General features: G+C 39.7%; 1 protein-coding gene across 5 annotated transcripts in view; it reads left to right on the plus strand.

Annotated features, from left to right (window-relative positions):
- The window catches only part of C7H10orf90 (chromosome 7 C10orf90 homolog), a 232990-nt gene that overhangs the window by 181402 nt on the left and 30620 nt on the right, over positions 1–20968 (plus strand). For all 5 annotated transcript variants that reach the window (XM_073354067.1, XM_073354068.1, XM_073354065.1 and 2 more), the window contains exon 3: positions 1029–2127. In XM_073354067.1, the coding sequence (XP_073210168.1) occupies positions 1056–2127 (1072 nt within the window). In that variant the 5' untranslated portion in view covers positions 1029–1055. The remainder of the gene's footprint in view (positions 1–1028; positions 2128–20968) is intronic.

The following is a 20968-nucleotide window of genomic DNA, read 5'->3' on the forward strand; positions in this document are numbered from 1 at the left end:
GAGTCATTCAGATGAGAATTCACCATGGTCCCAATCATGTAGAATTTACTTTGTGACTCAGTGTGAACTTTGACTAAGTGAGGACTGAGGATGCTCAGATCATACGGCCAAATTCCCTGCTGGTATAAATTGATGCAGCTAATATTGACCTCAGTGGAGATGTAACAATTCACAGCAGCAGAGAATTTGGGCCATATACGCTGCATGAAATAAACATTGTGTAACCAGTCATCTAGATAATAATTGTAGGTAGAGTTAAACTTCATGCTTACATGTATCAGATAAATCTTAATACAATACCACACTCTTTGTCACATCTAAGGACATCAGGAACATTATGTGAAGATAGATGGTGATTGTTGTGGTTAGAAAAATGAGTCTGGACTGCTGTCAATCAATCTTGGGCAAATGCCTCCTTACCCTGTCATTTTGTGCATCCAGCAAATGTTAAGCTCGTGAATTAAATGGTATCCAAAGCACTTACAGAAATCTGTGCATATCTTTTATTGGAGAGAACATGGAGGAATTTCCCCCTTGGTCATATTTGATGCTTTTGTGCAGCAGCACTGACCCAACTCCCACATAAACACTCCACAGAAAATCACAGTACACCTACGTTGTTCATTTTGTACAGGTAGTAAGTGCTTAAAGCACTTTTAATATTTCAGTAGATCAGCATGAAAGAGCAGGTTATTATCTGAAATTGACAATCACCATTGACACATATATTGTTAGACAAACATAGGACCAGATACTCCAACTGAGAGAATTAGTTAATCATTCACACTAATGGTTTCCGAATGTTTAATTTTTGTGTAAAATGGATCCAATTTTTGCTGAACTTTTCTAGACAATTCTGAATTGATTTTACGAACATGTCTTTGAAATGACAGAAAGCAAACTGAAATTTTGTTAAAAAGAAATTTAACAAGAAACCTTGACCAAACCCTGTTATAGACTCTGAAGGAGAAATAGTTGTATGTTTGACAATAGAATATTTTAATAATATGGGTCTTTTTCATTTGCAGGAGTCTGTGGCATCACAAAACACAAAAATGATTTCATCCATAGTCATTTCACAGTTGATTGATGAGACTAAATCAAAAGAAAATGGGTCTGCTTTGCCGATGCAGTCTGTGATCACTCAGCCTAATGCTTATCATACGAAGCAATCTCTGGCTAATCATAGTTCAGTCAACATTAATAGAGCATTCATGTTACTTTCCAGCAGATTAGGAATTCAGGCATCTTTCAATGACAACGTATCTAGAACAAACTCTCGTAAAAAAGGATTCACATCCATAACAGTTACCACTAGACGGGTTGTTCCACCTTTTAACAACCCAGTGCAAATAGCTGTTACTGATTCTCTGTATTTGAAATGCTGGGGAGGTGATGTACTAATGAACACTACTGCTACTTCAAACAATGCAGGACGAGCTCAGCACTGCAAACCTTTGCATAATCAAGAATCTTATATAAACCGATATGCCACCAGATTAAAGGTTTCTGAATCTTATTCACAAGTATGCGAAGGGCACGGAGACTGGATTTTTAACATTGAAAACAAAGAAAACAGAATATTTCCTCCAGGCAGCAATCACAGGAAAAAAGCACCAGTTTCATTCACTTCATCTGTTCACTTCAAAATTTCCCAGGATTGTCCAAATACAATCTATTACTTCAACAAGTCACTTTCTGTATGTATTGACCAACTTCAAATTAAAAGCCAAAAAATTCATAGATCAATATTGTCCTTCAATATAAATTGCAGTTCACCCAGATTAACACCAGATGGAGCAGATGGCATAGCTAATGGAGAGTCAATAGCAGAGATACTTAAAACGAAGCTCCCAGGAGAAAACAAGACTCCACTCAGAGCAAATTCAAATGCAGATTTAAAAGAAAATAATGTAGATAAAAAACAGACAGCAGAAAAGGAATATTTGGGTACTACATGCCCTTGGAAAGGTACATCTCCCTCTGAATGTCCAGCATTTGTGGATACAGCCAAAGGAATTAATACTTTAATAGTCACAAAGCAAAAAGAAGATAATTCTGATAAACAGTGTACTGGCAATGACATCAAATTGTCCATTCAAGTTCCTAAGTGGAGTTATGAGGCAGGTGAGTAATTTGCATAAACTTGAGTCTGTTTCAGAGATTCAGACTGGAACAGACCCATCATAGCATTATTATGTAAGCAGGTAATACAAATCTTTGCTTCTGCAAGAATAAATCCATGATGAGTCTGAGTGCAAACTGGACATTTTAAATTTTAGGATTGCTGTGGATATAACGTTTACCATACCAGTGATGGATGCCACCTGCCATAATATAAGATAAAGTGGTACCTATGTTTACAGCATAAAGCCCCTATCTTTAAGCGTCTGTAACTCTGATATATTTGTTCCAAATACCATATAAGCTCTAAGCCCAAAAGAGAATTTCAACAAAGTCTTTGTTCTTAAGGATTCACTTTTAAAATAGAGATTGTGGAAAATAAGAAATGAATGGATTCAGCCTGGTTTGTGCTCTTTATGATTAAAAAAAGATTGTTTCTAGCTTTAATTTGGAAGGCCATAATAAAATAAAATAATAAGACCAGTGATCTGGCAACTAAAATAGATGGCAATTTTCCACGTGTAAAGGCTGCGGCTTCATCCCCAGCAATGTTTTGCAAGGCTTTAAAATATTTCTTCCAAATATCTCAAAGCATTTGACAAATATAAAATTAATCCTCACATCTGTGAGTTAGGTGAGAAGTAGATGTTGTAGGGATTGCTTTAGTCACCGCTGAAGCGTAACCTCCACTGGAGTGGAACGCAGCAGCTGTTTTACAGTGCACAAGCAAAAACTATGGATCAGTTTAGGGCAAGAAAAATATTGACCATGCAGGGAGAGAATGCAGAGAGGCAAACATATTCAGATGAGTTGGAATTTGGCAAAGCCACCAAAGCTAGCACACTTTCTCTTGTGAACAATACCATCCGATGTAGTAGTGATCGTAGGTGTGCAGAACCTTGATTACATCCCATCTGAAGTACTTTGCCTTTGATCACAGTATGAACATTAATTAATTAAACCTCACAACAACCATTGCGTTTTTTCCATTTACGGATGAGGGGAAAAATGAGACACAAAAGGATTTTGTTCAAAGTCACACACTGGCTCAGTGGCAGAGCAAGGCATAGAATCCCGGTGGACATGTTTCCTCGTCCCCTGTCGTTGCCACTAGACTCAGTAGCTGCCCATCTCTGAAATGTGTAACAGTAACCTTTACTGTTATAATTAATATTATTATTTATTATTTATTTCATTTTATTTATTAAGGCAAAATGATTAAATAGCAGATATTCTATACAGAAAAGCTGCTGCTGTACATCCCAGGTAACTTATCAATGGGAACTTTCTGCAGGATGGATCAGTGAGGACAAGATTTTCAAAACAGAGGACAAGGTTTGGTTTCTAAATCCATATTTAGGCACTAAATCAGTAGCTGGATTTGCAAAGGTGCTAGGTTCCCAGTGGCAGAGTGTTTAACACAATTTGAACACGAATAGTTATTAGACACAAACCTCTTGCCATTGGAAGTCACAGAAATGACAAACCATAGTAAGGAGGATAAGGGAAATGGGGAGGGGCAAGAAGAACATAGGAGGAGCATCCTCTCTGACTGATGCTATTGACTCTTTCACTTCTCTGCTTAGCCATGATACCTGTATATCTGAGGCATTTGCAAGTTTACTTTGAAGAACAAATGTTCTGTTGGTATTTTGACAGGCAAATGCTATGCATGCAAGGCTCTGCTGCACATAGTTTAGATGCTGCATGTGATTTACGCTAGAAGTGGTTACCTAGAATACTTTTTGAGACTACTCAGGGGTCAAGAGAAACAGTGGTTTCCATTAAAAAAGTCAGCATTTGCCAGAAGTTATTAGAAAATGAGGTGTGAGATTATCACAATTTATCCACCTATACTTTAAGAGGAAATAACTGTGGTAACCAGGTGGGAAGTGTTGTCTTTTTAAATGGCTTACACTGTTTATACACATGACAATGTAATATGCAAATGTATATGTTTCTGTATAATACATAACAAGATGTTTTATCACCTTACTACAGCTTTCCTATGTGAGATTTTTAAATACAACTGATATAATGCCTCCAAAAAGGCATGGTCTTTCTTGTTAGGATCCAAAAATTAATGAGCACTCAAATATTGTCAGACTTTAACTGTGACAAATCTTAGGAAACCTAGCAAAAGTCATGAGTCATGTAAACTGCTCATTAAAATGAAAGGAAATTGGTTTGATTTTTTTCACTTGTGAGAAAATGAAAAATAGAGCTCTTTTGAGTTCATAGAATCATCACAATGAGAGATGGAGAAGATCTATTAGGTTGACTAGTCCATTCCACCGAAAGTGCAGTATGTTCATGCCATTTATCTAGGCTTTTGTCTAAACTAGTTTTAAATATCTCAAGTGATGAAGCCATACCTTCCTGTTTCATGATGTGACACCTCTGTGTATGTAGCCAAAATTGCAGGAGCCTTTTTAGATGCCATATCACGTTGTAAGTAAAACTAATCAACTATCCACTGTCATCTCTAAGTATTTTTCATAATTACTGCTTTCCAAGTGTCTTTCTCCCAAAATGTACTAGCTTGAATTTGTCTATGTTGGAGTCTGAGTACTACTAGATGTGTCTCCTAGACCCAGATAGGTCCAGTTGCAAGAAATGTCTTCTTACAGCTAACGCTAACTAGAAGATTCTGCCTATACCTCTGAAGAGGACTAGCAACTGTGATTCATACATTCTTCATTTCAGGCCTAGACTATGACAACTTTCTTTATCTAGTGCTATCAGTCAAGGTTAACAAGAGACTCCAGGTGGTGTAATATGTGGCAGCCTGCCTCTTGAGGATGACTAGCTGCAGGAAGCATATTGTCCCATACCCAGTTTTCCATTGGCTCACCATATACTTACCTTAGACCTTAGTCCATCCTGTGCTTTGTTGCACATTGGGCTACCCACATTTGCCATCCTGGCCTGTCAACTGCCCTTCTCTCCAAATCTTCCCATTTTATATTGAGGTGCTTGATGTCATTCAGAACTATTAGTTTCCATGTTATTCACAGTCTTCCAAATGCAGTATCCATTATGTTATGATATGATATGTTGTTATTGATATGTTACTGGGTCCAAATCAGGAACCTGATCCTGATTTCTACAACTTTTAATGGGCTTGAACTGGGCTACCTTAATGATAGCCTTTCTGTTCTTGATGCTCTGAGACCATTGGAGAGATAGAAACTATCTAAGCCTGGGGTGAAACTACTGAGAGCTGGTGTCAGTGTTTCTTCAGTGTTGGGTCATGGGGTATGTAACAAGCCTACTCACATTATGGTAGCTGAGAATAACATTTTAGTATGAGGGTAATATGTAGAAGGAAGGAACAAGAGAAGAGGAGGATGAGAGAAACAAAGAAAGAAAAGGAATGATGAAGAGGAAGAAATAGTAATATTCCCAGTATAAATGACTGAGCCCAAGAAATACAAGTGGAGTTCCTTCATTTTATACTCGTATACCACTTTTATTCTACCATATGTAGTGCCTATCTATTACAGTGACTGATACTCTATACAGTAGATAAAGTTTTATTTATTTTTGCCCTTTCTGATTAAAATGGAAAGCCTTTTTAACTGCACCCACTAAAATACCTAAATTACAGAGTTAAAATTTCCAAGGCCAACACTCATTTTCTTCGTCCCCTCTTATAATATTGACTGGTTTGGTTTGAAGATGGCCATGTCAAACTGCACTTCATCCGATGCTTCAGTTAGGGCTGTGCAAGGAATGCAGGATCAAACCATTTGACAAGCAACCCATGCCACCATACAGTGCATTACAACATTAGCTGGCTTGCCAGCTGAGTTCACAGCAACTTAAAACATTTGAACTTATATCAATTTGGAGCACTACATAGTTAGCCAATAGCTTTCTGGGGAATGTGGGAAGGGCAGTAGGTGGATAATATCCTTACCAGGAAAAGGAAAGAGAAAGTCAATAAGTGAACTTTTATTTTGGCTTCTAAAATTTTGGCATATTAAAACAAATTCAGTTTTCATGTGACCTGATCGCGTATATTCATCAAGCAATAGTTAACAACTCCCTTAGCACTTTTTATGTTTAAATCATTCTAAAAACATAATCTAATTCAGAAGTGCCAAAATGTTTATGTTAGTGTGGGCCTCATGTTAATAAAATGTCTGGTGAGCCTCTTCCAATTTGTGATCACATATCACAGTCACCTGTTCAACTACAGCAATTGCTTACATGGGAAAAAAAATTAGAAAATTATTTGATGTGTGTTTAGCTGCCTTGTAATGCAATTTGGAAGCTGTAAACCAGCAGGAGAGCCAGTACCACATCACCAGACAGGTCTCCATGGACCACCCAGGGTGCCTAGACCACAGTTTGGATTGGGTAAGTGAATTGTGCATCAGGAACATCCATCTTGTGGAATGGGAAGGTATCTTCCTTTCCATAGGCAGGTGACCTGATCCTCCACTTTTCCTTGCCTTGTGTATTAAAATTTACACCAGTGCAAAGTGCTCGAAATGGGGTAAATCATTAACATTCTGAATTGGTAATGTGTTACACTCACTTTGCAATGGCACAGGTGACTATAGAAGATGCAGGGCAACAGAGAGGATCTAGCCCAGTATTCACACAGCTTCATCTCATTCAGTGTTTTACATTTAAATTTTATTGTCAGGCTTCCTGACAGTAAGTTGTTCATGTTGTAAATAGAGTTTGACTTGGATTTCAACAGCTGAGTTTAATAGTGGGTGGCATCTAAAGAACTGTCAGCTAGCAATAGGCCTGTTTGCTTTTGATGTAAATGTGAAATGACTGATCTCAAGTTATTGAAATTTTTTGTGTATATCATACCATGAATGTATTTTTTCTATAGCATATTTTGGGGTGAAAATCTGGAATATGTTTATAGATGCCAATTCTCCCTAGTAAACCAAAGCTCATTATCAGCTAGTGCACAAAGACATGTTTCATGGTTGTGACATTCAAAAGCCTTGTTTTAGAGCTGTGGTTTCACCTCAGTTGACTTTGTATTTTAATTAATCGCATTGTAGAATTTAAATAAATGAAAATAAAGGGTGTCTATAGGGGCTTAGTCACTTGTGAAGCTGCAGCTCCTGTATCCATCAAAGAGCTGTACTGTAAGTGCCTCAAATCCATGTGTTACATGTAAAAACAAGCTAGAACATCAGAGGTGGGATTTCTGAAGCTTCCTAAAGGCCTTTGGGCACCTAATTCTTATTAATTTTAATGAGAATTGGACATCTAAATCTTTTAGGCAGCTTTCAAAGTCTCAGTCTGTATGTGCATTTAATACAAAATAGTTTTCTTGTTAAAATCGGTAGACTCCATCCCCATACATAAACTACAACACAGACTGAGCCTAACTGACGCTACATACACTCCTCAAGTTCCGGATGATATCACAAACCACGTCAGCTTCATTCTCATAGTGATCATGTTGACATCAGGACCATTTGAGGTCATAATCTGAGCCCTCAGCAATTAAATGTTTGCTAGTCTGAGTCTGGTCATAACTTTTAATGAGATATTGCCTTAACCTTTTTAAATTAACTTAAACTTCCATTGCAAGCTGTGTGGTATCATGTATCTTACCTGATGTCTCATAAATACAAGGTAAGTTTAAAAATACAAAAATAATTTGTCTTATTTCAACTCAAGACAGGAGTATAAAGATCTTTTTAAGTCTTAATTTCATACCCTAGCTTGCAAGAAGAATAACATGGGATCTTGCAGAGGGGTGTGTGTGTGTGTGTAATTCTGACGCTTCCGGGGTTTACACATGGTTATGAGCCATCTCACTACCATGTGCCCTTAACATGAGGGAGCCTTGTCTGTGCCTGCCAGGTGTCAGGTCCCTGCGCCACCTGCCACAAGCCACACAAGCATTCCCCTCTCAGCCCATGTGGGCTTTATTGCCCCTCTTGCAGGCTAGCAACAGGTGCTCCAATCCTCAAGTCCCCTGAGTGTCCATGTCATATCTAGTATCCAATATCTCTCCCCTTATCTACTAGATACTCATAGAATTTCCAGGCCTCCTGTTCCCAAAGGAACAGTACATGGCAGCTTACTAGTCACACCTTGGTACACAGCTCCACTTAACAGATAGCACTTATACTTGCTTTCACTATAAACCAATCTAAGTTTAGCAAAGCATAGGGATTTGTATGATAACCCTTTGTTTCCAATATTTCTGTTTGCTATGTATACAATAAAATCATAACATGCATTGTAGAATCTACACTCAACTAAAAAGATGCACTCTTATCTGATAAGACACTACATACCCCAAAGTCTTTCTCACAGCATTTGTCAACCAGGATTACTGAGATCCTTCTTTCATGAGGTCAAGACTGCTGGCAGATTGCCTTACCTAGGTGAAGGATGCCAAAGTGTCTCTCTTCACCTCCAGATATACCAGACTAGTCCATTGGTGTTCACCTCTAAAACAGGGTGCCCCCTCTCCCACCTTTCCCCTCTCCCCCTGCTGTTTACCCTTTCCTGGTAATTTCCTTCTGAAGTCCCTTGGAGCTCTTAATTAGCATTGGACTCAGTATGTGAATAGACTTCTGTGGTAAGACACATAACACAGTGGTCAGCCAGGGAGTTGAGTTTCTCCCATCTCCTGAATGGAGAAGTCTGCTTCAAGGTGCTACTTCTGAGTGACCCACTTTTAATGTCAAGGCCTTAAGAACGTATTTTCCAATACGTATATCTCACTGTATATTGTCTACACACATATTTCGCAAAGACTATGATGATCAGTGTCACACAGGCTTTCAGTAGAAACCCTACATGACTCTCTTTGGTGAACTAGAATGTAAATACCATACCCCCAGGATTCCTGTAACCTGTATGCCCCTTGTGCCCTCTGTCAGTTGTCATCCTTGGCTCACAATAATATATAAATTTTACATGTCCTATTTGGTTGTGCAGACTGAATCTTTAAAAGGAGCAAAGAGAAATAAATTAAACTGTTTTAAAAGTTCTTTTTAACCTTTGAATGAAATAAAAGTCTTTTTTAAACTAATGCAGATTATTAATACTGATATATCAATCTTGGTCCTGTAGGGTGACTTCATGAGTCTCTGGTGGTCATATCTATAATTTAAACTGGGTTAATTTGAGCAGAACAGAAACTGAGGTGTGGGAAAGGAATCCTTTGAATGAAATAAAAGTCTTTTTTAAACTAATGCAGATTATTAATACTGATATATCAATCTTGGTCCTGTAGGGTGACTTCATGAGTCTCTGGTGGTCATATCTATAATTTAAACTGGGTTAATTTGAGCAGAACAGAAACTGAGGTGTGGGAAAGGAATACAGAGCGCAAACTGTGATATGCAATATAATTTCAATAAGACACAGGGATACAGGAAATCTAATTCAGATGGTAGAAGCAGTAGAGAATGCTCTCACACTAAGAGTGGTGAGTAGGGTTACCAATTTTGGCTGGACATACTCCTGGAGGTTTCATCACATAACATAATCTTTAATTAAAGATTAATATTTAATTCCTGGAGACTCCAGGACAATCCTGGAGGGTTGGCAACCCCAGTCATGAGGATAAGTGAAGCCAGAGAAAGAGCCAGTGCTAGATAAGTGAGGAGAGCAGAGAGGAAAGTGGAGATGGGCAAGTTCTGTTGTGATGAAGGTTGGAACTAATCCATGAAAGACACTTGAAACAGGAGAAGCAATTTTGAATAGGGTTATGGAATGAATAGGGAGCCATTGGTGATGTTTGAAGACGGAGGTGTTATGGTCACCCTTATTAGTGTGGGCAAAAAGGTAGGCATCAGAATTCTGTACATGCTGGAATCTAGGGAGTTGAGACTGGTGAAGAGCACAGAGAAGGAAGCAGCGATAATGGAGACGGGATGTGGCAAAGGCATTCTGCAGATGAAGCTTCAGTCAGAGCTAAGTCAAGTGAGGTGGCACATGCATAAATAACTCTGCAGAATTGGGGATAGGCAGACATAAGGGTTGGGAGAGGAGTGTTCAGGATCAAGGATGACACCCATGTTACACATGGAGATAGTAAATGGAAGGTGTGAATTAATGAAGGGTACAGAGCAGAGAGATGGTGTCATAGACTAAGAGGAGTGTTTCTGACTGTCAGTCATTTAGTTGAAGGACTGTTGAAATGAAAGCACAAGTTTACTTGATCAAGGCAGCCTAAGAAACTGGATGAGGAAAGCTAGGAAAGGAGCTGATCTTGTGGAAAGCTAAATGTCTCCCAACACACTGTAAACTTGCTTCATTCTTGAGCAAAAGAGTTCCTTCAGCAAATGCTGGAGCAAAAAGAGTCCTATCAACTAGTACTTGAACTTGAAGAGTTCCAACAGCTCTTGCGTGGACAACATAGATATCTGATCACAAGTCTTCTTAGTTAAAGGGGAAGAGAACTGGTTTTCAATTATTTTATTTCAAGATCCCATATTTAAGTATGTGTCTTGTTATTTGTTTAAAAATATTTAATATTTGTATTTGGGCTATAAAATAATTATTAAAATGTTATTTAAAACTTCACCGTATAACAAAAAAAAAAGCTTGTCATTTGCCTGAACTCCCGTGTCCTGGTCTCATAGACCATTAAAGGACAAACACCTGTGACATCCCAGAATGCATAATTCTGGGATGTTATGTGCACTCAACTACCACATTCGGTGAGTGTGGTAAAAATGCTGAGCTAGATTCCAGAGAAGCTGACGTATCTTTGGGGTACCTGAAATGCAAAAAAAGTCTGTTTAAAAAATAGTTATACATTGAACTCTCCTGGATATTGGAGCATTCAGCACATAAAGATAAAATTTCTTCATTTTTATTGAAATATGTATTTGTCACCTTTAAACTAAAGGGAGCTCATGGTTAGCAAGCTAACCTAGTCTGTTACTAAGGCATAGGAGTGGAAAGTAGTGTTAGCATTGTATTTATTTTCAGTTACTGAATATGTTGGAAAGGTTACAGTGAAAAAAAAAAAGTGAGCTTCTGAAGGTTTTTTTGATCATCTGCCCTTGAGGAAGTCACCACACAAAGGCCTAGATTTTAAGATTAGAAGAAAAAATGATTTGGTGTTTAAAATATTACATGAGAACCATTAATTACAATATGGAATTTATTGTTCAGCAACTCGAGTAGCTGCAGCTGGTGCCAATTTGTTCTCAAGTATTAGTATGAGTGTAGCGGTAGTGGCGGTGAAGACAGCAGAATGTGAAGCATGACGCAGAAGATTTCACTTTAGTGTACACTTGCTAAACATGAGGGACATGGTGCAAATCAGCATATATCTGTTGACTTCAGTGGAGCTATGCTGATTTATCTGAGCTGAGGATCTGGCCCAAAATGTTCATAATGGGGCTTTATGGAAGTAGTAACTGGTGCTGACTTGTTCAGAGCCGAGGATCACCTGCCCAAAAACATATTAAAAGGAGTACTTTGATGTTTTACTTCAGCCGTTATACATTTAAAAAGAGGGAGCTTGTCAGTTTTCTCTAGATCTAAATGTTTCATGTCATTGTGTATATTTCACATTAGATTATTTTAGTTTAACAATTTTAGGAAAATGTCCCAATCCTGTAATCTACTGAGTAACTTTTGTAAGTACTAAGCACCCTCAATTTCCATTGACTCTAGGAGTCACTTACCACTTGCAAGATGGAGGCCTAGCTGTATAACTTGTAGTCAGCAATGTCAAGAAATCCCTTATTCTTGGTTCCCTCTTCTCTCCCCTTATGCTTTTCAATATAGAATGTCCCCTAATCTCAGGGCAATCCTTTTAATTGCTTTAAATAGCCAGAGTATTAAACCCTATAGTTTTGCTCTCTCATTGAAACTATGATTATCAATTTCCCTGTCATCCCAGAATCTGGTGGGGTGAAGTGAGAGGATGAGGCTCATCATGTCTAAAAGGAAAATGAGGGAATAGCTCAAGTTGTTTTTTTTAAACAGAACTTGCATGAATTTAATTTGGTTAATTATTTATTTGGAGAAAATGTGGGAATCAAAGAACATCTTGTCTTGCCCCAGCCCCACTCCTTGTTGATATATAGCTCACATTAGAGGTCATGGGAGATAAACATATACATGAAGGGGAGAATATACTCCTAATTGCATAAACCAAAGCAGCCCCTAGACCTGCTTTCAGTTACATGATTGGTACTTCAGCAGCAGGTCATTAGATGCTTCTGTGACCTTGGCTGTAATCACAACCATAATATTTTCACATGGAACTAATTGTTCACAAACAATTTCTCCACTGTATAAGACTATACAGAGCCCTTCACATTAGCCATGGAGTCCCTCTCATCCCACTCATTTTAGGGCCCAATCCTGCAGTAACTTGTAAATTGACTGGGAAGCACCTTGTACAATCAAGCTTTTATCCTGCAACAAACATTAGGCCCAGTCCTACACTCACTGGAGTGAATGACAAAGCTCTCATTAACATGCATGATGCAGGCTCCATTATTTTCTCTTGATGATGAAAGAAAAATCACATTCATTTGTGTCTGGAATTCCTTTCTGCCCCATTTATGCTATTCTAGGCATTAATCCAGTACAAGATTGTATTCTAAATTCCTGGAATTTTCCAAGGAGCCTCTTTTAATTTTCCATAAATGAAACTGATTGTGCTAATTGATCTTTTATTCAAAAGGAGAACAGCTTGTCTGGTAGGGACAAAAGTTAAAATATAGACTGTTCTCATTTTGGCATGTGAAAATCGAGGGCCTGATTGTTTCCTGTCTTCCTTCTTTTTCATTCATTTGCACTTGTTCAAAGTGAGTGAAAAATACCATGGTTCTGATCTGCCTACACTTTGTACAGATGTAAAATGCTATGCAAAGCTGTGGATGATGCTAAGGTAACCTCAGGCATTCATTGACACTTTCAGGACAAATAGTGGAGGACAAGATAGCATTTTTAGGTAATTAGAATAATGTTTTGAAGTGAGCTATGTGGCGTCGCTAACTGTATGCTTCTTTGATGGAGTCAGTGGACCCAATTCTCCTCTCACTTACACTAGTGTAAATCAATAGTAACTTCACTGAAGTCAATGGAGCTGTTACCTGGGGTTCTCTCTACCCAAAGCTCTTGGTAACTTTACTTTTTGTGAGATGGTGTCAGGAGATAAATCACTGGGGACACAGCCTGTCCATCTGGTTAAAGATTGGCACAAACCCAAATTGCTTTTATCCAAAATTACTGTTTTATTAGCTCTTCAGCACACACACATAAGCAAAAGTGTTAGAGTGCCCCCAAGCAATAGTTACCCATGGTCTGGAAGGGTCTTGAGTGGTCAAACGACAAGATTCAAGTGGCCAGCTATCCGCCTGTCACTGGGGATTCCAAGAGCTGTCCCGAAGGTCAAATCCAAATTCCTCAGACCTGTCTACCCCTTTTATGTTAGTAACTGCTAAAATTATATCAGCAACATGTCAATCAAAAACAAAACAAAACAAAAACCATTAAGCAAGCACTTTTAATCTGTTAGTCCAGCAACTGTATTTCCATACAAGAACAGTCCAAAGATATAACTAGACTTCCTGTTTTTTTTAAAGAGACAGACTTCAGCAATTTCAAAAGAGAGCCTAACTAGGAAGGCAGCAGGGTCATGCTCACTTCTCATGGTCACTCAAACTGCTCCCCTCTGGCTTGCCTAGTTATGCTAAGGCTGCTACAAAGGCCTACTAACTTAGATGTGTTTGCCAATAAGCATAATAAAATCAATATTCCTGTACTGACCTAGGAATTTTGTTGGGCTGTCAAAATCTCCCTAACAGAGCCACACTATTGGAAATGAGATGAGAATCTGGCTCAGTCTGTCTATAGCAAATTACCAGAAATAGTTGATGAATAACAAGATACACTGGCCACATGGTATTCTAATCAAAGCATATTAAGGGTATCTCTCTTGTCACTTTAAAATCCCAAGAGCCATTTCACTGTATTGAGTCACACTGACATTTTTTTATAAAAATTAGCACAAAAAATACCTTCTCAGCCACTACGATATAGTGTAACATCTTCTAGTAGGACATCATTATGATGTGAATATGAATGTCTAATCTAGAGAGCATATTAAAATGTTATGAAAAAGGCTCACAAATGCATCAGCCAATTTGAATAATTTTCTTAATAATAACCATTTTCATAATTCTTCTTAAAAATATCAACAGAGACCCACTCAGCCTAAGGACCAGCTACCTGGAAATGTTTGGTTTGTAAAAGATATTGCTTTGCTACAGCATGACCAAAAGGACACCACAAGAAAGGCAACAAAGATGGGTCGAGGTATGGTTTTAGGATTAATTATGATGGAAAGAAGAATAATTAACAGGGGCTTGATTGAGGTATTTAGAATTATGAAGGGGTTAATGAAAACTGAACAGTTCCCCCTTTTATCCTGCCCCTAATTACAAGAAGAAGGGGGAGGACTCAAAACTATAACCACAGTAAATATAGACTAAATAAAAGAAATCTGGTTTATGCAGTGTAGAATTAATTGCAGAACTCATTGATGCAAGAGGATGAATCAAATAACATTAGTGGATTACTTCATGGCCACTAAAATATTCTGTAGCTGTTCAACATAAGATACCTTATGGTCAAATCTAATGATTCAAGGCATAAGATGATCTCCTGCAGGTGCATGTGTTAGGCAGAATTATTCCCCTTCATTCTGATGCAGTTGTTCCACATTGTGCTCTTATTTCATCAAATCTCTCAATTGAGCAGCATTGGGCTAGATCAGTACATCATGTCCTTCCTAAACTGCAGTGCTCTTATATAGTATCTGTATAAGTACACTAGTGTTGAGTGTGATTCCTTTATCTATCACAAAATAGTGCTGAGAGGCTTCATTAATTAAGTGCTTTTGAGATCTTAAATTGGAAGGCACTATGGAGTGCTTATTACTATGTGAAGCATTATTAGCCAGTTGTTTAGATACATTATGGGATTATTTTCACCTTCCTATGAAACATCAGGTATTGCTTAAACCCCAAACCTGCAATAAGCTGTATGCAGGTGGAGCCCTCTACCTCCGCTGTGCACTGAAATCAATGGGCCTCCATCCATTCAGCTCCAGTTTCAGGGCTGGAACCTCAAGGGACAACGCCTACGTCAACCTTTGTATTGCTGTTTCGCAAATACAGCTTTTCATAATCAAATGTTAGTTTTCACAAAAGCAAGCCATTTTTGTCCTAGAAACTGAAAATATGTGATTCCTAGAGCACCACTGTCATTTTTCCATTTTAACTACAAAATAAGCAATGCAATAGATTCAGCTTCTACAGCATTTTTTGAAAAACCATTTATTTTCAGAGTAAGAAGGCTCGTGTACACCCACACAAAGTGGTGTGATTATTTGTAAGCTAATAGTTCAGGCAGATGTGCCACAAGCTTCATGCAGAGTTCTACTCGTGCCTTTTATTATTGTTGCTATTATTTATTATTGGTATTATAGTAGTGTCTAGAGAGCCCAACCAAGATCTGGGCCCCATTGTACTAAGCATTATATGTACATGTAGTAAGAGTCAGTCCCTTGCCTGAAGAGCTAAACTCTAATTAAACAAGCCAGAAAAATGTGAGAGAGGAAACAAAGACAGACAGGGCTGTAGTGACTTGGCCAAGATGTCACAGCAGGGCAGAAAGCTGGGAACAGAACAGAGGTTTCCTGACTCTCTATCCAGTGCTCTGCCCACTGGACCATGATGCCTCTCAAGTATTCCTCTTTATTTGTGACCTAAAATGCTCTTATTAAACTTGTTCTAGGCCTTGAGCAAAACTGGCCAGTTTGGATGAATTTTGTGGTGGTTTGTGATGTGTATAAATGAGGAGTGAGATGGATGGGGGTCACGAAATACATCTTTGATTGGAAGTCAAACGAGGCTTTGTTGAATCTGTAGTAGGTTTCCAGAGGTGAAAATTCTAAATGGCATACCCTGCCACCCCACAACCCATTCATTCATTTATATTGAAAAATTAACTTTGAAAGGCAGCTAACGAGATATTTTGGCTTGAGTGCCAGGCAGTGGGACTCAAATGTCCGGCTAGTCTCTGCTAAACAACTTGGGCTTGATTTCTTCTTGACTGGGTAAAAAAAAGTGATGATATTGTTCCAAGGATCACCCGCAGTAGATTGTACAGATCTTCACAATATGTTTGCCACTATTCTTTTACATGCTTTGAATAACAGTGAAATAGTTAACAATATTGACATTTATAGTAACATAACTGGGCATCTGAATTAACACCCCATTAAGATCACCTCTGGGGCAGTTCCCACCTTTCAGAACTATTGTTTCAAGCTCTTTGTGTACTGCTAGATTCATGTTTTGAAGGTTTTGTTTGCAATCATAAGAGTTTGAGACTTATGTTTTTGCTTTAAATGAAAGCTTTGATTCTGGAGCAGAAGTTGCCAGCTTGGGGGAAGAGGTTATACAGCATATAAGCGCATATGGCCCCAATTTGAGCTTTGTACAAAATATAAACTATCCAGAATGTTTTAGGATTTTTAAAACACTGTGTTATTATATACAGTGACTGCACTTAAACGGTTCCTTTCCAGTTTGAGAGACCATGTGGGTTTGAGAAAGAGACTATGTCTACAGTAGACATCTGCCACCATAGCTATGTTGGTCAGGTACATGAAGAGGTGTGATCCCTAATTGGAAGAAGTCCCTAGTGTAGATGCAGCTATGTGAGCAAAGCTGTCTTTTTACCAGTCTAGCTTGCTTCATTTCAGGGGACAGGCATTGGTGGTTTTACTATACTGGTACAAAGAGGAGCTTTGCTGGTATACCTGTGTCCACGCTAGGGTCAGGTCTATACTACAAACGTACATGGATATAACTGTCGCACAGGGGTGTGAAAAATCCACACCCCTGAGTGACACAGTGATATCGACCTAATCCCTGGGGTAGACAGCACTATATTGACAAAAGGATTTCTCCCATTGACATAGCTACTGCCTCTCACAAAGGTGGATTTGTCGGCGATCCCTCGAGGTTGAGGATGATCTTTGTCACAGGTTTTATTTTGTATGGGTCCTTTGGTGACTGAGGAGTCCAATCCTTGAGCCACAGGCTCATTGGCATATGTTGCAGGTGGTGTTGGAAGTCAGGGTTGGGCCCCGATTGCTGCATGACAGTTGTCTTTCCTTTCTTTTCTGGTGTTTTTCTGCGACCAGGGCAAAGTGATTTTCCTCAAAAGTGGACGTTCCCTCTCTGACGAGTCTTTGCCAGTTATCCCTATCCTGGGCTGCTGTCTCCCAGTGTGTGGTTTTGATGCCACATGTCTTGATGTTTACCTTGAGGGTGTCTTTAAAGAGTTTCTTTTGGCCTCCCCGTTTCCTTTCTCCTTTGTGGGGTTGGGCATACAGCAGTTGTTTTGGTAAGTGTACATCAGGTATGCGCACATAGTGCTCGCTCCAGCTCTGCTGGTGCTGGATTATCAGGGCCTCTACACTGAAGATGTCGGCCTCTGTGAGGACACTGACATGAGTGCAACGATCCTCCCACTGTATGTTGAGAATCTTCCGAAGAACATGCTGGTGCTGGCGTTCCAGGTTTTTCAGGTGTTTTCTATAGGTCACCCAAGTCTCACAGCTGTAGAGGAGAGTTGGGATGACCACTGCTTTATAAACGAAAAGTCTAGTATGTGGTCTGATGTTGTGATTGTTGAACACCTGGCAAGACAGTCTGCCAAAGGCAAGGCTGGCACAGCAGAGTCTGTGCTGAATCTCGACGTCTGTGTCTGCCCTCTGTGAAAGATGGCTGCCAAGATAGGCAAAGTATTCTACATTTTCCAGCTCTTCTTTGTCGATGTAGATCTTCCTTGCTGGATCTGCTGAATGACCGGGCACTGGCTGGTGGAGAATTTTTTGTTTTGCTGAAGTTCAGAGTTAGCCATAGGCTTTTGTTATCTTCAGAGAAGCAATGAAGGGCTGTTTGTAGATCCTCCTTTGAGTGTGCAACTACAGCACAATCATCTGCGTACTGGAGTTTGGTTATTGTTGCCAATATTACTTTAGTTCTGGCACGGAGACGAGAAAGGTTGAAGAGGTGGCTGTCAGTCCGATATTGGATGCCAGTGCCCTGTGGGAGACAGTCTTGGGTTAATGTTTTCATAGCTGCTAAGAAAATGGAGAAAAGGCTGGGTGCCAGCACAGAACCTTGTTTTACGCCAGTTGGGATGACAAAGGGCTCAGCGGTAGAGCCACTGCCCAGGATGGAGGCAGTCATCTGGTCGTGGCGGAGTCTTACAATGGTGATAAATTTGCTTGGGCAGCCAAACTTTAACATGATTTTCCACAGAGCCTCATGGTTGACAGAGTCGAAGGCTTTGGTCAGATTGATAAAGACCATATAGAGCTCCTGGTGTTGTTCTTGACATTTTTGCTGGATCTGCCTGGCTGCGAAAATCATGTCGGTGGTGCCTTGTGATGGTCTGAAGCCGCACTGGGACTCTGGAAGTACTTCCTTTGCAAGAGGGAGCAGGTAATTCAGTAAGATTCTAGCAAGACTCTTTCCAGCGATGGAGAAAGAGGATTAACTATGCCGATGAGATAAGCTGTCCCGTTAGCATAGTAGCATCTTCACTGAAGTGCTACAGCAACCCAGCTGCAGCATGCTAAGTGTAGATCTGCCCTAGGAGAGATTTGCCTTTGTAGTATATTGGTACTCCTGTACTAGTAAAGCACTCATAGTGTAGACACAGCCTGAGAGTGCCTCTACTTAAAATGGGACAAACTATTGGAACCAGTAATATTTCTCAAAACATAAGTTTTTAATTGCTACCCTATGGTTCTGTCAGAGCTTGAGTTGCTGAGCACCATCAGTTCCCACTATCTTGCAGGAAGTGTTCAGCACCTAGCTGGATTGGACCATTATATAAAATGGCCGGTGGCCTAGAAAGAAGATCTGTGGTGTGATCGTCTGACTTCAGTGATTACACAGAGAGAAACAACTTATGCATCTCTTTCTCTGATCTTATCCTGTCAAGCTTGTTTGCTGATCATTGCTAATTCATAGTTCCATACAGCTGTTAAAATGATCTTTGATCAATTTCAGAGTTATTTTGTCCTGAGTTGTAAAAATCCCTGAAATGAAATAAGAGGAAGCAGCCTAAAAGCCTCCTTATAATGCAGTAAAGCAAGGAGGAATATTAAGAGACAATGGCAAAAGAAGTATATTTTTGCATAGACTGGACAATATTTTTGGGATGATGCAGTTTAATCTATTCTAGTGCAGGACAAAGTCACTTTCTTTTAGTTCCAAGCAAATACTCAGCAAATAAAATTAAAAAGCACACATGACAGTGAAAAATATTTGCATTTTACTGTCATCAAGAAACTAGTCACATTTGAAAACCTACCATCAATTTTACAGAACTGTTCTAACCTTTTTCCTCTTTTTGTTACAAGGCTGGGTTTTGGAGTGGTACTTTCATCAAGTGCTTATTTGGAAAATGATCTGCTGTATTCTGCTTTGTGCATCAGGAGGCAGAAATAACTTTTCTTCCAGTTTAATTAATTGCTCTTGCTTTTTCTTTTTTAGTTCAACTTTTTACAACTAGGATGAATATTTTTAGCAAATTTTATTAACGGCAGTCATTCTGCTTTCTCTTTCTGTGGGCTTTGTTCTCCTTTGTTTCCCAAAGCATTACACTTTCATGTCTTTGTTCATTGGTTTTAAAGTCTTTCTTCAGCTGGGATAATAGAAAAAACATCCCTCTACTCAGCCAGTGGCGATTCTAGCTGTTCTCAGAGGGGTATATATATCTCCAGTTTGTTGCTTGGGGAGTTAGATATACAACTCCAGATAGACTTAATGAGAGTTACATGCTTAATTCCCCACACAGTACGTGGAAAATGTACCCAGAATGTGAAGAGTGAGACTCTGTGATTTCAGTTTTAAGCATCTTTGCCTTTTTCTTTTTTTAATGCATTATTTCATCTGCATACATTAGCTAAAATTATTGACAGCTTGTTTGAGTTTTTTTTTCCATCTTCTGAGTCTGTGTCTGCTTTTTTTCTAGGGAAGGGCTGGGTTTGGCTGCATCTTTTGAATTGAAAGACTAGCTAATTCATAAGGTGGGGAGAGGGATTTGCCAGATTGGCTCTGTTTTTAACCTTGGCTTTATGTGTGAGCCAAGAACAAGGTACATCAAGGTCCATTGTCCTGAATTACAGAAATGCCCACTGTGAGTCTCACTGTGAGTTATCATATTTAGATATTTACATTTATACAAGTACTGAGAAAAAATCTGGGTGCAAGGGAATATGGATTTACAGGGGCTGTTGGGGGTTCTGGGTGCAACGGTAATGGGACTCTGCAGGGGGGTCCAGGTGAAGGTGGTTGGGGCTCAGTTTGGGGGGGGTCTAGGGGAGATAGAGCTCGGCAGGGGGGTCTGAGTGGGGGGCTCACTAGGGTGGTCCAGATGCAGGGGGAGTGGGGCTTATCAGGGGGTTCCGAGTGTGGGGGGGTGAGGCTCGGCAGAAGGGTCTGGATATCAGGAGGTCTGGATGCATGGGGGTTGAGCAAATGGAGGTGCAGCTCCCTGTACAGGGATCCCTCCCCATGCAGCTGAGAAGCAATGGGTTCAGAAAGCAGAGGGAAGGGGAGTTTGCAGCACGTGGGTGCTCTGGGGCTGGAAAAATTAGTGGGTGCGCTGTACCCACCGGCAGCCAAGCTCCCCTCACCGCTAGCTCCACCTTCTCCTCCTCTGAGAGCGCCACATCCCCGCTCCTCCGCCTACCTTCCAGCGTTTCCCGCCTGGCTGCCACCAAACAGCTGTTTGGCAGGGTTAGCAGGCTCCAGGGGGGCGGGGGGTAGGACCGAGA

This window comes from Lepidochelys kempii, chromosome 7, assembly GCF_965140265.1.
Source record: "Lepidochelys kempii isolate rLepKem1 chromosome 7, rLepKem1.hap2, whole genome shotgun sequence".
Taxonomy (NCBI): Eukaryota; Metazoa; Chordata; order Testudines; family Cheloniidae; genus Lepidochelys; species Lepidochelys kempii.